At 36.8% G+C, this 21,252-nt stretch overlaps 1 protein-coding gene across 2 annotated transcripts in view; it reads right to left on the bottom strand.

Annotated features, from left to right (window-relative positions):
- Positions 1-21,252, bottom strand: part of NSF (N-ethylmaleimide sensitive factor, vesicle fusing ATPase) — a 143,692-nt gene that overhangs the window by 47,063 nt on the left and 75,377 nt on the right. For both annotated transcript variants that reach the window (XM_036103124.2, XM_078065856.1), the window contains exons 10-13: positions 9,296-9,461; positions 8,416-8,490; positions 8,032-8,219; positions 259-354 (exon numbers count right to left, since the gene is read on the bottom strand). In XM_036103124.2, the coding sequence (XP_035959017.1) occupies positions 259-354; positions 8,032-8,219; positions 8,416-8,490; positions 9,296-9,461 (525 nt within the window). The remainder of the gene's footprint in view (positions 1-258; positions 355-8,031; positions 8,220-8,415; positions 8,491-9,295; positions 9,462-21,252) is intronic.

Below are 21,252 nucleotides of genomic sequence, written 5' to 3' on the forward strand. Positions count from 1 at the left end.
CATCCAACTGAATGGCAAAAATTAAGTCTGACAATACCAAGTGTTATGAGATGGCAATCTCCCTATCATGAGAAATAATTTCAATTAAGTACTGATTAATTACCCAGCCACCAGCATTAATGTGCAAATGTTTCTCACACTGGACACTTCCAATACTGAGATTTCCTGATTTTTAAAAGTATGTATGATATAACCTTACAGAATATTGAGTAAAATGGCGTTTACTTTTCTCTTGAATCACTCAATATCCATACTCACTGGTTTGATATCATTCTCCAAAGAAGCAAGGAAGTCTCCTCTTGTCACCTGCAGGCTCTCTGCTTTCTCCATGTCCACTTCCACCTTAGTACTGGCCTAATTAGAAATGAAAACAAAATGTAAGGACTTCCAAGATGTAAGAATATTTCCAGTCTAAGAACATAATGCCTGAAGACTTAAAAGGCATCTTTTCACAGACAAAAAACATCTCTCTCAAATTCACAAACACACATAACCTTTGCCTGAACAATTCCACTTCTTGGAATTTATCTCATGAATATATCCACAAATGTATGCAAAGTTATAGATATCAGAAGATCTATTAGAGTAATTTGTAATAATAGAAAATTAGAAGCAAATTAAATGTCTAGCAAGAGGGTACCAGTTAAGTAAATTATGACACATCTGTACCAAAGAATGCTGGATAGCTTTTTTTTTTTTTTTTTTTTTCCAAATAAGGCACGAGGAGAAAATACACACAGAGGGTCTCCAAGAACAGTGGTTCTCGTCCTTGGCTGCATACCAGCATAACCTCTAGAGCCTTTAAAGATATGCAGAAGCCCAGCCCCACTCCCTCCAGGATTTTGATTTGACAGGTCCAACAGAGGGCCCATACATTTATATTTTCATAAAGTGCCACAGGTGATTCTGATGCTCAAGTACGTCTGTGAACCATTATTCTAGAAGACCAATGTCCTACAACTTTGATTTGTAGTCATACTCAGTGGTTGAGAATCTATGTGCCAGCTCCAAATATTCTGCTTACTGCACCTGGAGCTAACACTTAGAACAGACATCTGGAGAAGCATCAAGGCCTTTACCAGCACTTGGAGCTGCCTGGACCTGATGAGTGATTGAGATACCAACACATTTTTTAATGTGACTGGGCTCACTCCCAAGAGCACAAGGCAAGTGAGTCTAATTTTTAAATGGCACTACCTTTTTTAAAGAGAGTATCTTCCAAAAAAATCTGACTGTAAAACAAAAGTATATTAAGCAATATCAACCTTCCATTGATTATTATAAAATATGACTCATGTTCTTTTAGGAACAGATTGTCGAGACAAATGAAATGACAGACATTTTGTAAAAAGTCAGCCTTATGGGATAAAAGGAACTATGTCAGGAAACTGGATCGAGATGGCAAATAGAACATATTTATTTATCTCCCTTCCTGCCCCAAATCCCATGAAATGACAAAGTGAAAGAGAAAGGTTAAAAAGCATGGAAGATATATCCAGAAACTTAACACTGACCCAAGAGGAGTCTCAGAAGGAAGGAAGTGGAAGAATGATAGAGAAAAAACAATAAGAGAGAAGAAAAAATGTTTTCTGCAGCTGAAAAAAGGAGTGTCTTTGCAGTTTAAAAGATTCAATGAGTGCTGATCAGGATGAGTGAAAAAACCCCACATCTGTCTAGACACACTGTTATAAACTATCAGAACACTACAGGTGAAGAGGAAGTCCTTGAACCTTTTTGGGAGACAAAAACACGTTACCTGCACAGAAACCAGAATAAAACTGGTATATCTCTCACCAGCAACACTAGAAACTAGAAGATAATGTAACTAAATGTGGTCTTCAAAAATACATCCAGCTATCTCCCCTAGGAAATGGTTCTCACATGCACTTGGGGAGGGATAGGCAAGCACTTTCACAACAGTATTATTTACTGTTCTAGGCACCAGACTCATATCAGAATATAAAACTGACTGAGTTCCTGCTCTCATGGATCTTACATTTTAAATTATAATATTCTAGAATACTGTGCATTTGTCCAAAATAATGAAGACTTGTATATACTGACATGGAAAGCTATCCAAGATCTACTGTCAAGTGAAAACTATAAACTGCAGTATAATTCCATTGATTTTTTTTTTAAAGCACATACATATATGAATGTAAATGTAAGGAAAACAAGACTATACAGATATAACCCAAATGTTGGCTACCTCTGGAGAGGGAAAGAGAGGGGGTATTGGAGACAGCGTTTCTCACTTTTCCCTCTATCACTTGGCATCCTTGAGTCTTCTACAGAGAGAATATATTCATACATGACTTCTATAATTTTAAAAAGAAAGTAACAAATAATATCTAAATAGATATAATAATAGATTCTACTTAAATACAGAGAACAATTAGCATTTAAATTATTAATAGGGCTTTCATCGGCACATATTAGGCATTTGATAAATATTAACCACATTTGGGGCATCTGGGTGGCTCAGTCGGTTGAGCATCCAACTCTTGGTTTTGGTTTGGGTCATGATCTTGGGATCATGGGATCGAGCCCCACATCAGGCTCCGGTTCTGCTTGAGAGATTCTCTCTCCCTCTCCCTCTCACTCTGCTCCTTCTCTCACTCGTGCTCTCAAATAAATAAAACCTTAAAAAAATATTAACCACATTAATCTGACACTTCTAAGTGAAAGAAAGGAAATGGTGTTACAAGAAACAAGCACCTCTATGAAAAAATTACAGTGCTCAGTTCATAATATATAAATCTCTATAGTGCTTTATAGTTTATTTTTATTTATTTTTAATTTTTTAAAGATTTTATATATTTATTTGAGAGCAAGAGAGAGCAAGCATGAGCCAGGCGGGGGTTTGATGGAGGGATGGAGGGAGAGGGAGAAGCAGGCTCCCTGCTGAGCAGGGAGCCCAACACCGGGCTCAGTCCTAGGACCCTGGGATCATGACCTGAGCCAAAGGCAGATGCTTAACTGACTGAGCCACTCAGTCACCCCAGTGCTTTATAGTTTATAAAGTATATTCATATACATTATCTCATTTCATCATACCCATTATCTCACTTTATCCTTATACAAGCCTCGAAGTTTTCTTAAAATAAGGGTAGGATAATTTAACTAAGGGTAGATATAAGATTTCCTTCCTAGGTAATCTCATATAAAGATTTTAACTCTGATTAAAACTTTTTGACACATCTTCAAGGATTCTACAAGATGTCAACTCTCAGGTCAAAGTGAAAAAGGAGCTCTGACAGAATCATGTTAAAACCCCAATGAAGCCTCCGGCCTCCAGCCTCATTCCCAATGTCTCCTCTGTCTATAGCCTATGATGTTTTGTGTTTTGATTTCCTCTGCTGGTGAAAGTGAACTCAAATGATAGAAACATAGCAATATGAGGGGAAAATCTTAACTTCTGACGTTTGCCAAAAAATATGATAGATTTCAGGACTGAAGCTGTGTGAAACTTGTCTGTTTACTATTAAGAAAGGACTTACCCAATGAATTAAAAGTGAAAAGCTGGGGGAGAGTTATTTTAGAACAAGTTGTTAGGCACGCCAGGAATTTTAGAAGTTACCTAATTGTAAACCATCAATATTCTAACTATAAATTATTCCTGCCTATTCATTAAGGTTTCTAAGGACTTCTCTTAGCTAACTTTTACTATTTTATCAAAATTAGTAAAATCTAATTTTAAAATATTCTAGAATTCTGAATTTTTATTCATTCAGAAAACCTTTTCTTGTTTGTCTGAATTACTGTGATTTTTTCCTGCAATTTTATTTATAACAGCTAATCAATATAGAAGAGGCAACATCTTTCAGCTTATACCTGCAGAAACTAATAAACTTGTATTTCAACACTAGCAAATATCAAGTGGTCACCCTTAAATTTCATAACCTTTTAAATCTGACCTTTCAAAGTTCTTATCATTCCTCTTAAATTAAGGGTAGAATGACCTTAATCAATCAAAATTCTACAGAAAACAAGAAATAATTTTATTGAAATTCTGCAAGCATAAATCAGAGCTTTGATTCAGATAGAGTGTTGTGTGTGTGTGCATGTCCTCAATTTACTTCCTTAGAACCGATTAGAGCAGAAGAAATTCAGGTTATGAATCTTTTCTACCTGAAGCAGAAATTCCTTTCAAGAAAAAAACAACCAAATGTCATATGAATTTCAGTTGACCACAAACACGGGTTCACGTACAAATGACATGAACATCAGGTGTTTATGACCGGATTTTCTCCTCGTTTCAGAAAACTTGAAAAAAGAAAAAAAAAAAAAGTCTAACAGGGAAAACTTGTTTAGTTGAGTCTACCTGACTTTATTTAAGCCTAAATCTTTTGAAAAGGATGCAAAATGAAACCAATTAGGGCTTCTTATAATACAAAGACAGGACATTAGAACAAACAGTTGAATGCTGTGGATGTTTTAAAATTGTATATCAACTTCAGATCATAAGCTTCAAATTAAATACTTACTCATCATTCACTACTAGTAAAGCTATGAACATCTACAATAATGGAAATATTACAACTTTATGCCTTTTGTTCAGCTGAGGAGTCTTGCTGGGAAAACAGTCTTTCAAGACCTTTGACAACACAGATTTTTAAAAACATAGAAAAGAACATAAATGTTCACATTATTTCTCCTTGGGGACTAGGGTTAGTGTCCTTTAAATCCTTCTCTTCCCTGAAGTGCCTAAATAATCCCTTGTATTAGATATTACACAGATACTGAAAAAAATTAAAAGCTCTCTCGTATAAAAGATACTGATCGCAAGTCAATATGCATTACCTTAAGTTTAAAAGTAACCACATGGGGAAAGTGAAGGCAAGAATATCAACTATTTGCACTACTTCTTACTTGCAAATCTGAAGGATAACATATTCTGTACAGTGGTAACTAACACAATGGAAAAAATTACAATTGCAAATAGTCAACAAATTCAGAAACTCAGGCATTGTAAAAGATATATATGGTTCTCAAATTAGCCAATAATAGCAAAAAATGGCAACAATTAACATTTTATATAGTTTGGAAGTGATTTGATTTTCACAAAAACCTGATGAGGTAAGTAGTTATTTCCCCCTGACAGAAATAAAAAAGTCAGGGGTGCCTGAGTGGCTCAGTCAGTTAAGCATCCGCCTTCAGCTCAGGTCATGATCCCAGGGTTCTGGGATCGAACCCCGTGTCGGGCCTCTGATGGCAAGGAGCCTGCTTCTCTCCCCCACCCCTGGGGCTCTTGCTGTCTCTCGCTATCTCTCTCTCTAATAAATAAATTTTTTAAATCTTAAAAAAAAAAAAGAAATAAAAAAGTGAAAGAAGTTTAATGCATAGCCACATCTTCGGACTATAAAATCTGTCATCTCTCCACCATTACTCATTGTTTTGTGTGTAGATAAACCCAATATATACTTGAAGAAAGTATATTTCTTAGTGACAGAATGGCTTAGAATGACATTTTGAGATAGGACTATTGTGGTAAAAATAACAAGTGACTAAGAGAAAAATCCAGAGGCCACTGCATATGAAAACTTTGATAATACACCAGTCGCTGTGGATTATACCAAGATGCATTGATGTGGTCTGAGATGAAAGATCAGTATGGTGGGGAACAATCCTCACATCATTTACACAACTTTTCTTGAAGTCCCCATCACTTCTAAGACATTTCTTATGGCAAGGAGAAAGGATGAAAGAATGAATAGATGGATGGATAGATCCATTCTATAAAGGAACCAATACTGTATTTCCACACTATCCTGACCTTTGGCATTCCTGAGCTAGAACAAAGTCACTTCTATTACGTAGGGAAATTATGACTTATGGGTAGAGCTTGATTCAGAATACATATATGTTTACTAATTTTAGAAACTTACCAAACACCTGCTACGTTCTCAGTATTTAGACCTATTTGGGGCACTGTGGGATATTCAGACACGAATAAGATATGGACTTAAAGTCTAGAACAGGGGTTGACAAACTTTTTCTGTAAAGAATGAGACAGTAAATATTTTAGGCTTTGTGGGGCCACACAGTCCTTGTTGCAAATTCTCAACTCGACCACTGGAGCATGAAAGCAGTCACTGACAACACATACATGACTGGGCATGTTCCCCAAAAATTTCATTTATAAAAAGTGGTGGTGAACTGGATATGGCTCATGGGCCACAGTCCTCAAGTTAGAACCAGTGATAGGATGTTGCCAACTCCACTCGCCTCAATACTCCACTCGACACAGCTGCCAGAGTGAGCTTATGTTTTAACACTATGTCACTGCTATTCTTAAAACTCTTCAATGGCTTAGCACTACTCACAGGAAAAAAGTCCATACTTCTTAGCACAATATAAAAGGCTCTTTGTGCTCCACTCCCTGCTTTAGTCTCCTGACTTATTCCCCACAATGTCTCTCTCTACCTCCCCTCCCTTTTATGCTGAAGCGATACTGAATTACCCTAACACACCATGCTATTTTGTGTCTCTGTTCCTTTGCCTTCTACCTAAAATGTCCTAACCCACCAAGAGACACATTCACCCAGAACTGTCTCTGTGAAGCATCCTCTCACCCCAGGAGTTGACCACATCTGACACCCTTTCACTTCCTTACGTCTCCTGTCCTTTCTGTTACTGAATGTGGAGATTAAACCATGGGCTGCTCAGGGTAGGCAGTTTACTTCTTTCAGGTGTAGCATTAGCTGCCTGCATAGTGTCTGGCATAGAGTAGGTGCTGAATAAATCTACTGTGAACCAAAGTGAACCGAAAGTACCGTAAGTGATACACTACTATTCCAAGAAGGAAGACAATACATCCTTCTTAGAGGAGACAATCAGAAAAGGTTTGAAGAAAAGTGGTGGCATATGAACTAGGTATTAAAAAGATAAGTAAACATAGAGGGTAAAGACTTCTGCAAAAGCAGGTAAGTGAAAAAATAAATTAATGTCTGATGACCAATGAGTATTTCAGTTTGGCTAAAGTATGGAGAATAATTGGGAACACACTTGGAAAGGCCAGTTTAGGGTCAGATCTAGAGGACCTTAAGGATCAGGCTAAGAAGTCTGTACTTTGTTCTGAAGTTTCTGTAGGGTAGAATAGTATGAAACAGGAAGACTAATAAAACAGAAGGTGGGTAGAAACTGAAGGACACAGCCAAGATAGAAGTGACAAAATTTGGTGAATGACTTGATATAGGACACAGTAGAGTGGCAGGAATTAAAGATATTCCTGAAGTTTTAAGCCTGGGAAATTGGGATAAACAGGAAAATAGGAACAGGAAGGAAAGCAGTTAAAAAAAAAAAAACACAGTGAATTTGGTTTGGGAATATTAAATTTGAGACCTGATAAAACATTGAGGTAGAGGTATTTTGTGTAAATCTGAAAGTGGGAGAAAGAAGCTTTCAAGAGATGAGACATAAATCTGGGAGTCATCCATCTATCCCTGAAGAGGAGAAGGGATGGTAAAGACTCAAAAGCACTTCATCAACATAAAAGTATCCTGGTATGTCTTCCTACCATAGTATCAATAACATTATTGTACTAATTTACAAACATGTCCATCCGCCTGACTCTGAATTCCTGGAGGGGAGAGGTCATGGTTTATCATCTCTGTGTCTCCAGTTTAATACTCAGAAAACAGCAGGTATTCAGTGTATGTGCTGAACGAAGCAGCCCCTATAATTCTAGCATCTAGAAAACCCAATTTCCTATGACATGTTACTATTCTACACAGTACAAAGATTAAAAACTAAATTCTTCATACTCTTCATCTTCACATGTTTGTATCAGATGGCAGCAACCCGAGGCAAATGTGTTAGTAGTTACCGTGGGGCAGGTGCCAGCATCATCTACTTCCTACCACTCTGAAGCTTTGGCAGCGGACAATTCCTATTCCTTTCACCATGTCTCTTCTCTGTCAAAAGTCAGCACTATCACAGCCCTTGGTACATTTGAAAGGAAAGGGAAAGAACACTGACACAGTATTTATGGAGCTGCAGAACCCTAATGTGTTAGCTGATTTTCCTGACCTTGATGTGTCGGTTCATAGCAGTGGACTGTGCCGCCCGCACCAGCCCCTCCAGTTCAGCACCGCTGAAATTCTTGGTCTCCACAGCCAGTTCTTTAATGTCTACGTCAGCAGAGAGTAACTGATGCCCTCTCATCCTTGCAGTGTGGATGTGAAGGATCTGTAGTCGACCTTTCTCATCTGGTAAGCCTGGTAAAATTGAAAATAAAATAGATATTATTATAATCCTAATGCTTTTCTTATAGGTACTTAAGCAGGTAAACATGTGCTCCTCATGATACACAACTTTTCTAACCAATGTTAAGTTACAGGACTCTGCTCTTACTAATGAACTCCCCTTACTAATGAACACACCCCTCCCCCAGCCAGTGACAGATCTGCTTACCTATCTCCATTTTAACTTCCAGTCTTCCAGGTCGAAGGAGAGCCTCATCTATCAGATCTGGTCTGTTGGTCATTCCTGAGCACAGATTTCAAAAAGAAACAACAAAAGTTAAAAAATAAGATAAAATGTCCCTTCGGTATATGTAAGAATAGTAATTTCTCAAATAAGTTAAGATATTTTATAAAGGTCAAATAGAAAACCAATTATTCTCAAATAAAAATATCATTTGTTCTTGATCTGTTCTAATGGAAATACCTGAAGACTCTGCTTTAGTATTTCACTATACTGCCAATGGAATATAAATGTAATGAAAACTTCAAATATTTAAAAAGAGAAGGTACAGTTCAGAGAGGCTAAGTAGCCTGTCCAAGTGAGAGAGGGACAATGTGAACATGATCTGCCCAACCCCAAAGTCCCTCTCCTTTTTTGTAGGCCAATGGTTTTTAACCTTCTAAATATCAAAAGTTTTGTTTTGTTTTTTAAAGTCATCTTAAAAGAACCTCAGTACATGAAACAGTTAAAAGAAGAAGTTATAATTGGGATACGTGATCTGAAGCTCACTCACAGACCCTGAGGCACCTCTGAGGGCCCCTCGAGGCCTATAGGATGCAATTTGAAAACCACTGCATTACACTATGCTGCCTTTTTCATCTTTGAGCTATGAGCATACACACCCATGAGTCACTAAAATCCATCTTTTATTTGTCCTATTAAGGCCAGACATTAAAATAGGTACTTAAGATTCTTCAATATCACCTGATTCTAATTTGGAAACATGGGCAACACAGTATTAACTACAACCTACAGAGATCTTAATTCAGAACCTATGTGTCTAATGTTTTTGAAATCATAAAACTTTTTTTTTTCAAAGCAAACATACCAATGACTAAGATGTTGTTCAGTTGCTCTACCCCATCAATTTTGGACAGCAGCTGGTTGACGACAGTGTCATGAACTCCTGTGCTACCAGCCATGCTCCCTCGCTGCTTGCAGATGGCATCGATTTCATCAAAGATGATTATGTGCAAACCGCTGTTAGCACCAAGCTGTTGAGGGAAGAAATTATAGTGAAGGTCATAATTTGAATATATTACTAAACAAACTAGTCAAAGAGAGCAAAACAAAGCTGTCACAGATTGATTTTGCTCCATTTTGACTAATAAATACAGCAGGTGTACTCATGGCTTCTACCCTTCAAAGGTATTGGAACTGCATTCTCAGAATTCTGCAAACTGAAAAGGCATTCCAGAACCTCATATTTAATAGCCATAAAACAAAAATGTACATTATATATTAATGAATGTGAATAGTCCATCAAATAACAACCTGTTCATTGACATGCATTCCTTCTCTCACTACTGAAAAGAACAACTCATAATTATCAGATGTCTGTCTTAAGTCAGTGAATGGCAACTCCCTCCCATTTTCCCTGAATTTTGGTGAGAGAACAGTTGCAGGAGGCTTAACGTCTGTCATATTATATAACCAAGCAGTAACTCTACCCGGAGGTTGACTGGGAAGTGGGCAGATGACGGAAGGAGGTGAACATGATTCACATTTGGTTATATCACACGAAAACAAAGTACTTTTTTCTAACAGTAAAGTGAGAACAGAGATATAGTTTATAGAAAGAATAGTCAAGGGGGTGCTATTTCTTCTGCATAGTGATTTGAGTTTGTTGAATACAGAGTCATTATAAGAAAATAGTTTGCACATTGTAAACTTTTAATAGATGCAAGTATTTTCAAATGCCAATAATTCATTAGGTTAACATGGACCTTCTAACAATTTATATTCAAGTACTTAAGTCTCTTATAGGAACCAAAGAAGGAAGTGCACTCCATAAATTTTTTTTTTTAAACAAACAAACAAAATCAGAGATTAACAAAACAGGTGAAAATGAACATTAACTTACATATGGATAATATAAATAATGGGCATAATGAGATTCAGGATTAGATATGATTGGTATTCATTAAACCTCTGGTATGGATAGAATTTTTTTTTTTTTTTTTAAGAGTTGGGACTTTTTTGGGGCGCCTGGGTGGCTCAGTCAGTTAAGCGTCTGCCTTCGGCTCAGGCCATGATCCCAGGGTCCTGGGATCAAGGCCTGCATCAGGCTCCCTGCTTGGTGGGGAGCCTGCTTCTCCCTCTCCTCCCTGCTTGTGCTCTCTGTCGCTATTCTCTGTCTCTCTCTCAAATAAATAAAATCTTAAAAAAAAAAAAAAAGAGTTGGGTTTTTTTTACTTCGTTATAAAAGCATTAGATGTTAACTGAGCAAAAGTTGTAAAACAAATGGAAATAAGTTAAAAATATGCTATGTCATATCATACCTATGATATATACTATATAATACCTAAAGATAAATGCTGTTAACATTCTGTAGATTTATTTCTATATTTAAAATTTATTTTAATTAAAAAATTGGGAACTCATTGCATCTTGTATTCTCTTGAACATTATTCTTTGAAAACTAAAATTTTTATTTTTGTTTCTATTTGCAAAATACATGATCATTATAGAAAATGTGGAAAAACACTAAAAAATGGAAAGAAATCACAATCATCCAAAATTCAACTAGCTACAAATAACTCATATTATTAATTAGGTGCTGTGTAGGTAGTTTGTATCCCTTTTTTCAGTACAGATATTATCTTCAGCCCTTTCACATGGCTATAAATACAACTATATAATTTTTAATGGCTCCATAATATTTCATTGTATGACTGCTTCCACAGAGAACTCCCCTAACTTCACATTAATTCCTTCCTATCAGATATTTAATAATTTCTAAGTTTTTAGTATTATATATGTTGTTACAATAAACATTTTTTTAAGATTTTATTTTTAGGGGCACCTGGGTGGCTCAGTCAGTTAAGCGTCTGCCTTTGGCTCAGGTCATGATCCCAGGGTGGTCCTGGGATCAAGACCCACATTGGGCTCCCTGCTCTGCAGGAAGCCTGCTTCTCCCTCTCTCACTCCCCCTGCTTGTGTTCCCTCTCTGTGTCTTTCTCTGTCAAATAAATAAATAAAATCTTTTAAAAAAAAAGATCTTTATTTTTAAGTAATCTCTATACCCAACATGGGGCTCGAATTCACGACTCAGAGATCAAGAGTCACATGCTCTACTGACTGAGCCAGCCAGGTGTCCCATGATAAACATTTTTGTACTTAACTCCTTGACAATAAATATGATTATACTTCCTGAATGCAAATTGTTACTTTAAAAGGTGTGTTGAGTATTTTAAGGCCCTTGAAATAGGTTGTCAAATACTTTTCCAGAAAGATTTTATCACTTTATAATCCCACCAAGGTATATGACAGTGACTATCTTGGTATATCCTCACAAGTAATGAATATTAGAAAAATCTAAAAAGTAATTCCCAACTTGATAACCAAACAATGGTGTTTTCCAATTGTTTTTTTGTTTTTTTAAAGATTTTATTTATTTATTTGAGAGAGAGAAAGCATGAGAGGGGGGAGGATCAGAGGGAGAAGCAGACTCCCTGCTGAGCAGGGAGTCCGATGTGGGACTTGATCCCGGGACTCCAGGATCATGACCTGAGCCGAAGGCAGTTGCTTAACCAACTGAGCCACCCAGGCGCCCCTCCAATTGTTTTTAACTGGCATTTGTCTGATTACTGAAGAGGATGGTACTTTCTAAAATCATGTTTTTACCATTTGTAATTTTTCTTTTATTATTTGTACATATCCTTTGCACATTTTTCTTTTGGGATTTAATAGTGTTGCTTATTGATTTATAGAAAAATTCTTTATATATTAAGGGTATTATTCATTTGTTATAAATATTTTATCCCAGCTTGCCGCTTATCTTTTAATTTTATTTATGGTATATTTTTGAATATAGAAGGACCTTTACTTTTTTTTTTTACTATGTTGCCAAAATTACCCATTTTTAATTTTATGATTTTTAAAAATTAATTTTACCCTTAAAATCCTTCCCCATTGTAGACCCTGATAGTCACCTATATTTTCTTCTCTTTAAAATTTTTACTTTACATATAATTTTTCAATCTATCTGGAGTTTCAGTTTTGTAAATGGTACATGTGAAACAAGAATCCAAATATTTCTTATTCAAACAATTAACTGATCCAATACTATAGACTAAATAATCTTTTCTCTTCATTGATTGTCATTTCTATCGGGCTTTATATTTTTTTTTTTTTTTTTTTTTTTTAAAGATTTTATTTATTTATTTGACAGAGAGAGACACAGTGAGAGAGGGAACACAAGCAGAGGGAATGGGAGAGGGAGAAGCAGGCCTCCCGTGGAGCAGGGAGCCCGATGCGGGGCTCGATCCCAGGACCCTGGGATCATGACCTGAGCCGAAGGCAGACGCTTAACGACTGAGCCACCCAGGCGCCCATCGGGCTTTATATTTTTATATTATTACCAGCCTATTCTACTACAGCAGTAGATTGGGTAAGCTTGCTCCCTCCACACATTATTCTTTGTTATAACAATTTTGACTATTTTATGGGGCACCTGGGTGGCTCAGTTGGTTAAGTGTCTGCCTTTGGCTCAGGTCATGATCTCTGGGTCCTGGGATGGAGCTCCGCATCAGGCTTCCTGCTTAGAGGCGAGTCTGCTTCTTTCTCTCTCTCTCCCTCTGTGCCGCCCCAGTTTGTTCTGTCTCAAATTAATAAATAAAATCTTTAAAAAAAATAATGTAGAATCTGTTTTTCAGTCACAAAATTTCCAAGAATTAATACCCTATCATACAGAAGTATTTGGCAAAACTGAAGGTATAGTTCCAATTCCTTATCCTCAGTCTTTTCTACAGTTGGAAAGATGATAGCTTTTGGTGTTGAAATTTTTTTTAAGCAACCAAGCTATCATTTATCATCAGACATCTGTTCAATAAATATGACTATATTGAGAAAATTATTTTTTTTCAGATTTGAACTTAGTTTTTAAAACATTGGTGGAAGGAAAACAATCTGTAAGTAGTTCAGGAAAAAAAACCCTAGTTAAATTTTAGAAACCTTGATGAACACATGACTATCATTTTGCAGAGAACTGCATTAAAGAGTGAACAATAATCCAAATATGAATAGAATGTAAATATTATATTTTATCTGTTTTTAAAAATTCATTATTATGAAGTAAAACTGATTTTTGGTATGAAGTTTTGTGAGTTTTAACACACGTAGAGTTTTTTTTTCTTAAAGACTTTGTTTATTTGAGAGAGAGAGAGAGCGCGCACAAGTGCATGAGTGGGGGGAGGGGCAGAAGCAGACTCCCCACCCAGCAAGGAGCCTGATGTGGGGCTCGATCCCAGGACCCTGAGATCATGAGCCGAAGGCAGACGCTTAACCGACTGAGTCACCCAGGTGCCCTGAGATTCTACATTATTTTATTTATTTTATTTTTAAAGATTTTATTTATTCATTTAAGAGAGAGAGACAGAGCACAAGCAGGAGGAGAGGCAGAGGGAGAGGGAGAAGCAGACTCCCTGCTGAGCTGGGAGCCTGACATGGGGCTCAATCCCAGGACCTGAAGATCATGACCCAAGCTGAAGGCAGACGCTTAACCATCTGAGCCACCCAGGTGCCCCTCTACATTATTTTATAAGACATTTTTATTCAAGGTTGTCTGCCAATTTAGCATGAAACAAAAAGCTGCTAAAATGTATGAATTTTGCTGTCATTGTGCCTTATGTTGCCACTGGAATCATGACTTCCTTCTCAGTCCGACCTCAAAAATCATCTGTGTGGATGGGAAGCCAGAGACAACAGGAACACTGTAGACCCACAGGAACAATCTGTCTTATAATCAGTACCATTCTGACCTTTTCAGAACCTTACTAATCTTGTGACCTGTCATCACGTGCCTTCCTCCAACCTAGTCAGTACAACCACACCAATTTTTACAGGTGTGTTACTTAAATAAAGGTAAATTCTTGCAATAAATTAGGAGTCAGGTAAGGAAGATGTCAAGATTAATCTTCACAGATTAATATAGCTGACTCATCAATAAACCCTTTACCAAAGAGTTTAAATTTCCACCATGCAATCCTCTTTAATTCACTGGCCTCTAGCTCTGTTCTTACCATCTGCAAAGTCTCCCCACAGAAACAGAGCTGATGCTGTTGAGCCCCTGGCAACTGCCTTCCATAAGGGCTGTTCTATATTTAACCAGTTTGACCTATATGCAAGTGTTCATCTCTGTCAGCCTGGACTGTCCAGAATCACAGAGGTGATGCTCTTCTTTATTATGTAACACATCTACCCTCCATGGGGTCATTAGCTGAGTATACCAAGCCATTCCTGGATGTAAGAATTGAGAAAAGGTATAACTGAAAAGCCTGGCTAGATTAACATCTACCTAGAAATTCTTTGTCAACTCAGTTGTATCATTAGCAGTGTCATATTTAAACTGTCTGCAAGTTTAAAAACAGCACCAAAGATACCTATGCAGCCATGTGGAAACTATCACAACAGATTTTTATAAAATGCCTCTTTAAAAAGGGGACATTTTGACTCACCTGCACCTAGTGTTTAATCCTCAGTATACCATCAGCGTCCATTAGACACCATTTCAGTTTTTAAGTTTTTTTGTTGAACAATTTTAACGATTTATATTGATATTTCATGACTTTTTAAATTAGAAGTCTTCCACAGAAGAAAATGGAAAATATATTTTAAAAAAATAGAATAAACAGGGCACCTAGGTGGCTCCAGTTGGTTAAGTGTCTGCCTTCGGCTCAGGTCATGATCCCAAGGTCCTGGGATCGAGTCCCTGTGGAGCAGGGAGCCTGCTTCTCCCTCTGCCTCTGCCCCCCTCTCTCTCTGTCTCTCATGAATAAATAAATAAAATCTCTAAAAAAAAATAGAATAGAATAAAACTCATTCTATCTTGCAATTACCATGTGAGTCCACCGGACCTTTTTATAAATCTAAGATTTATTATGCTATTTCAACACTCCAGAAATTACACCATCATTACTCATCAATTATTCCAAACTATCCTAAAAAAGATTAAAATAAGAAAATGAAAGAATGATGGAATTGCTCAGAGGGATAATGCAATAGTGAAATCAAGACCACTATGACATCATCCTTCAGTTTTCTTACTGTGTTGCCCAAAAAATTACAACATCTTTCAAGAAGGTACAAAAGAAGTCTGGAGACGCCATCCACCATCTTTGTTGCCTGGTTTTAGCTTTAACTACACACAGTTGAGAATTCAGACCCCCCCTCACTGGCCATAATGGCAAAGAAAAGACAACCAATAGAGGAAAATATTTCACTTATTACATCTAATCCAAAGATTAATGCAGAGTGATGTAGCAGCACTTGAGACTCTAATGAAGATGGTGAAATTGATGATTATAAGTAAAATCTCAGCCTATGGCCTCAGATGATGTTATCCTGCATATTTTTTCTCAAACTCAAGTGAGGGGTGCCTGGGTGGCGCAGTCAGTTGAGCGCTGACTCTTGGTTTCAGCTCAGGTCTAATCTCAGGGTTGTGGGATCAAGCCCTGTGGCAGGCTCCACGCTCAGTGGGGAGTCTGCTTGAGTTTCTCTCTCCCTCTCCCTCTGCCCCTACCTTGCCGCCACTCTCTCTCTAATTAAAAATAAAGAATGAGTGAATAATATATTTCTAAGGACAAAAAAATGGCATTTTCATCTAGTTATTCAACAAAAATCTTCATTCTGCAATATTTTGTGACAAGAAACTAGACCATCTCATTTTTCTAAAAGACATATGACAGTATTCTTTCATCTTTTATTTCATTAGGCATCAAAATTTCCTTGATATGGTTTCTAAGTAGACAGATGCTGAAGACAGGTATTATAGAGAGATGATGATAAGAAACAGGTGATATAGATATTAAAAATCTGACCATTCTAAAAGGTGTATACAAATCTAAAAATGAAAATGTTTTGCAATTATGGAGTATCTGGTGGCCATCTTCTCCTCAACAAAATAATGTTTTTTAAAAAAAAAATTCTTCAAGTATTGTGTCTTGACAATGCAAGTACAAAAAGAACCAGAAGTAATGACAAGCTAGACTCCATTAAGGGTGTATTTAAAACTTAGAATCAGGGACACCTGGGTGGCTCAGTCAGTTAAGTGTCTGCCTTCAGGTCAGGTCATGATCCCAGGGTCCTGGGACAGAGTCCTCGCTGAACAAGGAGCCCGCTTCTCCCTCTGCCTGCCACTCCCCCTGCTTGTGCGCGCGTGCTCTCTCTCTGACAAATAAATAAAAAATAAAACCTTAAAAAAAAAAAGAAAATAAAAACTTAGAATCAGTATGTAGAAGTTCATGCATGACAACTGATGAACCATTAGTCACATTCAGAGGCTCCTGCCCATTTGGATGGGGATAGCTATATAGATATCTGCATAGATATAGATATATAGATATATATCTCTATCTTCAAAACCAAGAAAATGAAATAAAAATTTAGTTTGCTATATTTAAGTTCTTATTAAATATATAATAGTCTTTCACTCCCTTTTATTCTTACATTTGTAAATTATTTGTAAAATAACTGAAAAATAATTTTTAAAAAGGAATTCTTTCAACCCAGATAGTAAATGGTGGTGACAACTTTTCTTGGTACACTGAGTGTTAAGATTTTTGAAGGAGAAAATATTGTAGTAATAGGGATGAACAGTAAAACTGAATGGTTCTGGGACTGTCTGAAGAGTTACTGGACTTGTGATTACTGGACTTGTACCAATCCACCAGGACCCATGCCTTTTAGAACCAATGTGGCTGAGGACAGAGACCTGAGATCATGATCTGAGCCAAAACCAAGTCAGACACTCAACTGATTGAGACACCCAGGTGCCCCTGCTAGTTGTTATTTTTAATTGTGGTGTTTGTCTTTTTTGTACTTATTATAAAGGAGTTATTACAGAGAATTTATAAAACATCAATTCTTTGTGGATTATATGCATTGCAAATATCCTCTCCAGTTTGAGACATCTGTATTGTGTGTAATTTGTCAGAGGGAGTTTTCTTCATATTATATTAATGTAACCAAATTAACATTTTTTTTCTTTTATGGATTTGATCACTGTATCTTAATAAAGAAATTCTTCTTGGGGTGCCTGGGTGACAGTAAGTGAGTGAGTGAGTGAGTGAGTGAGTAAATAAATAAATAAATAAATAAATAAATAGGGCGCCTGGGTGGTTCAGTGGGTTAAGCGGCTCCCTTCGGCTCAGGTCATGATCCTAGGGTCCTGGGATCGAGCTCCATATTGGGCTCCCTGCTCAGCAGGGAGCCTGCTTCTCCCTCTGCCTGCAGTTCCCCTGCTTGTGCTCTCTCTCTCTCTGTGTCAAATAAATAAATAAAGTCTTTTTTAAAAAAATAAATAAATAAATACCCCCCCCCCCTTTAAAAGAAATTCTTCTCTAGCCTCAATTCTTAAGGCTTTTTGCCTACATTTCTTCTAAAAATGTTTTCTCTGGTAAATTTTAGTTTTAGTTTTTTGTAAATCCATTCTGTAATTCTGTATGATATGATAAGGACTGTATTTTATTTTTATGAAACAGAAAGCTGATGATCTCATCCTGATGCATGGAATATTCTTTCTCCTTTGATTTACATTGTCACTTTTCACATAGCAAGTTCCTCCCGTGTTCTATTCTGTTTCCTTGGTCTGTTTATACAAGAATATATAACGATCTCAATACTACAGCTTTCCAGTAAATCATGATATGAAATAAGTCTTTGTAATTTTCCAAAATTTTCATGGCTCTTCAAGCATCCAAAAAAAAAAAAAATCAAGTTGTCAAATTCCAAAAAAGTCCCATTAGACTTGATTGGAAAAGCATAAATTTATAAATTAATATGGGCAGAACTGTCATTTTATGATATTGTCAGTATTCCCACACATAAACATGGTTTATCATTTATTAGCTCTTGAAAAAAGATTCTCAAAAATGTTTATAATTTTCTCCCTTAATTTTCCTGTTAAGATTTAATTCTAGGTACCTTATTATTTTGACTGTTGATATAAGTGAAATTTTTTTTTTTAAAGTTACATTTTCAATATCTTCACATTTTCTTTGAATCTTGTCTTCTAAAGAATTTGAGTTTTATTCCTTTCCCCGCTCCTCCTCATGCTTTGGAAAAGCATGAAAGTTATACACAATTTTCACATACACACCTAACTTAAAGTTTGATGTTAATTAACAGTATCATCTTCTTCCCAAATAATACAAAGATCTTACATAGACTTAATCCACTTCCCCTATGTTTTGTTCCATATTTTAGTTCTATCCTTAAAAAAAAAAAAAACCAAAAACCCATATTGATGACTATTATTGTTGTCCCATGCCGTGATTATTGTTTATTTCTTTTAAACTTTTTTTATGGTGAACTACAGCATACAGAGAGGGGAAGTTCACAAAATATGAATGCATGTTTCAAGGAACTGTCATAAAATGAACATCCATATAAGGTAACAAGAAATAGAACAGTGCCAGCATCGTGGGCACATGTCCTCACAACTCTTCCCCAATATCCCTCCCCATTATTCCCCATAGGCAACCCCAATCTGGTTTTTTATGGAAACTACTTCTCACTCTTCTTTATAGTTTACCACCTAAGCATGTATCATTAAACATTATATTTTAGTTGAACCTTATATAAATGGAATCATACAGTACGTATTCTTTCTTGTCTGGTTTCTTTTGCTCAACATTTATTTGTAAGATTCACAGCTATGTATAACCATAGTCCGTTTATTTCTTATTACTCTGTAATACTTCATTGTATATTTACATGACAATTTATCCATTTACTGGATACAAAGTTCTAACTTAACAGTTCTTCTCTTTCAGCTTCTTAGAAATAGCATTCAATGGATTTCTGGTTTCCATCATCATTTGTGTTGGTATTTTCTATCACTTTTCATTGCTTTCATCCTTTTTCTCTGGTTATTTTTGTCTAACATCTTTCAGCGCACTAATTCTCTCTTCAGATGTGTCTAATCTGCTGTTTAAACCCATCTACCTGAGTTAATTTCAGTTGCTGAATTTCTCATTCCCAGAATTTCCATTTGATTTTGTTTTTCAGTTTTCACTGCTCGGCCAAAATTCTCAATCTTATTTCCCTTTGAATGTGATAAGTGTAGTTATTTTAAGTCTGTATCTGAGAATTCCAATATCTGGAGGCCCAATTTCTATCACTTTTGTTTCTCTTTCTTCAAGTTGCCTATGTCTTTGTATACCTGACTGCTTTTGATTATAACCAGGCATCTCATTTGCAAACTATAGAAATAATTTGTGGCCTTGCATGATACTACCTTCCTCCAGGAAGGATCTATAATTCTGATGGATGCCGAGGGGCACTAGTCATTTAGGAACCTTCAATTTAATTTTAGAGAAATTAGATGTGATTCAAAGCTGGCCTCTGTGAGAGCATGTCTACTTCTGATTAACCCCTGCTTCTATTGTGCAGCCTTCCAGAATCCCAACTCAAACAGAGGCATGTTCATTAGGTGTCCTCTCTTCATGAGCCACGCATTTTAACCTCTGGCCCCTTACTCCCACTGGCCTGTCAAAAGGGCTGCACAGCTGTTTAGCAGTTCCCTCCAGAAATGGCTAATATCTCCAAAGGAATGGTGACCCTACACACCAGGACCTTTTCTTCTGGGCCTCCATTCTCCTCCTCCCCAGGGGTTTGCTAATAACTATCAACCCCATGCTATCATTAGGATATTTTTAAATCAATTTCTCAGCATGGGGGCCCCTGACCACAAAGGTCAGGGGTGGTGGTAGTGGTGGTGGTGGTGGTGGTGGTGCTGTGTGTGTGTGTGTGTTTTCAAATCCTAAGCATGAGTTAAGAATCCATAGTTCAGAATTCCCATGAGAGATTCTATAGCTCCCACTGCAGAACTCAGACAGATGGTTAAATGTTTTTGTTATTTCTTTGTGCTGGTAAGCAGACAATTTCTAGACCATTCTTTTCAGTGAGGACACAACCCCTTTGAAGGTTCCAGTTCCTAGTCCACATCTTAAGTGGGTTCAAGGGCCTGCTAGTGGGTACTAAAACCCAAACTCATACATTACCAAAACCAAAAGCTGCAGCTCTTATCTTTACCAGTCTAATTTTCAGAGTTTTCTTTTCATTTCTGGAGCTCTCCTTTTCTTTCTTGAGAACTAAATTATGCATTTAAAATGATTTTAGTTATAGTTTATCCAGCATTTGAAGGTGTTTATGGAAGACAGGTTTTCAGGTTACCTAGTCTACTGTATTGCTAGAAGCAGAAATCCTATGGCATTGTTTTTAAACTTTTGTCAATGAAATAAATATGTTAGTATTAGTGTATGAGGGTTTTCCAGAGAAATGTAATCAATAAGATGGATCTATAGATCCATCCTATTGGACACCTGAAAATACACATACATACACACACACAGATCTATATAGATCTAAATCTATATCTATCTACAGAAAGATTAATTATAAGGAATTGGGTAACCCAATTATGGGGCTTGACAAGTCCCCATATCTGCAGTTGGCAAGCTGGAGACGCAAGAAGGGCTGCAGTTTCAGTCTGAGTATAAAGGCAGGGAAGAACTCATGGCCCAGATAAAAGCAGTCAGGCAGTAGGAAATTCCCTTAGTCAGGGGAGGAGTAGCCCTTTTGTTCTAGTCAGACTTTCAACTGATTGAATGGGGCCCACCCATATTAGGGAGGGCAACTGCTTTACTCAGTCTACCAATGCAAATAGTAATCTCGTCCAGAAATATCCTCACAAACACACCCAGAATGTTTAACCAAATGTGTGGGCACCCTGAGGCCCAAACTGACACATAAAATTAACCATAACAATTAGTAAACTCTGGT

Source organism: Halichoerus grypus, chromosome 2 (assembly GCF_964656455.1).
Source record: "Halichoerus grypus chromosome 2, mHalGry1.hap1.1, whole genome shotgun sequence".
Lineage (NCBI taxonomy): Eukaryota > Metazoa > Chordata > Mammalia > Carnivora > Phocidae > Halichoerus > Halichoerus grypus.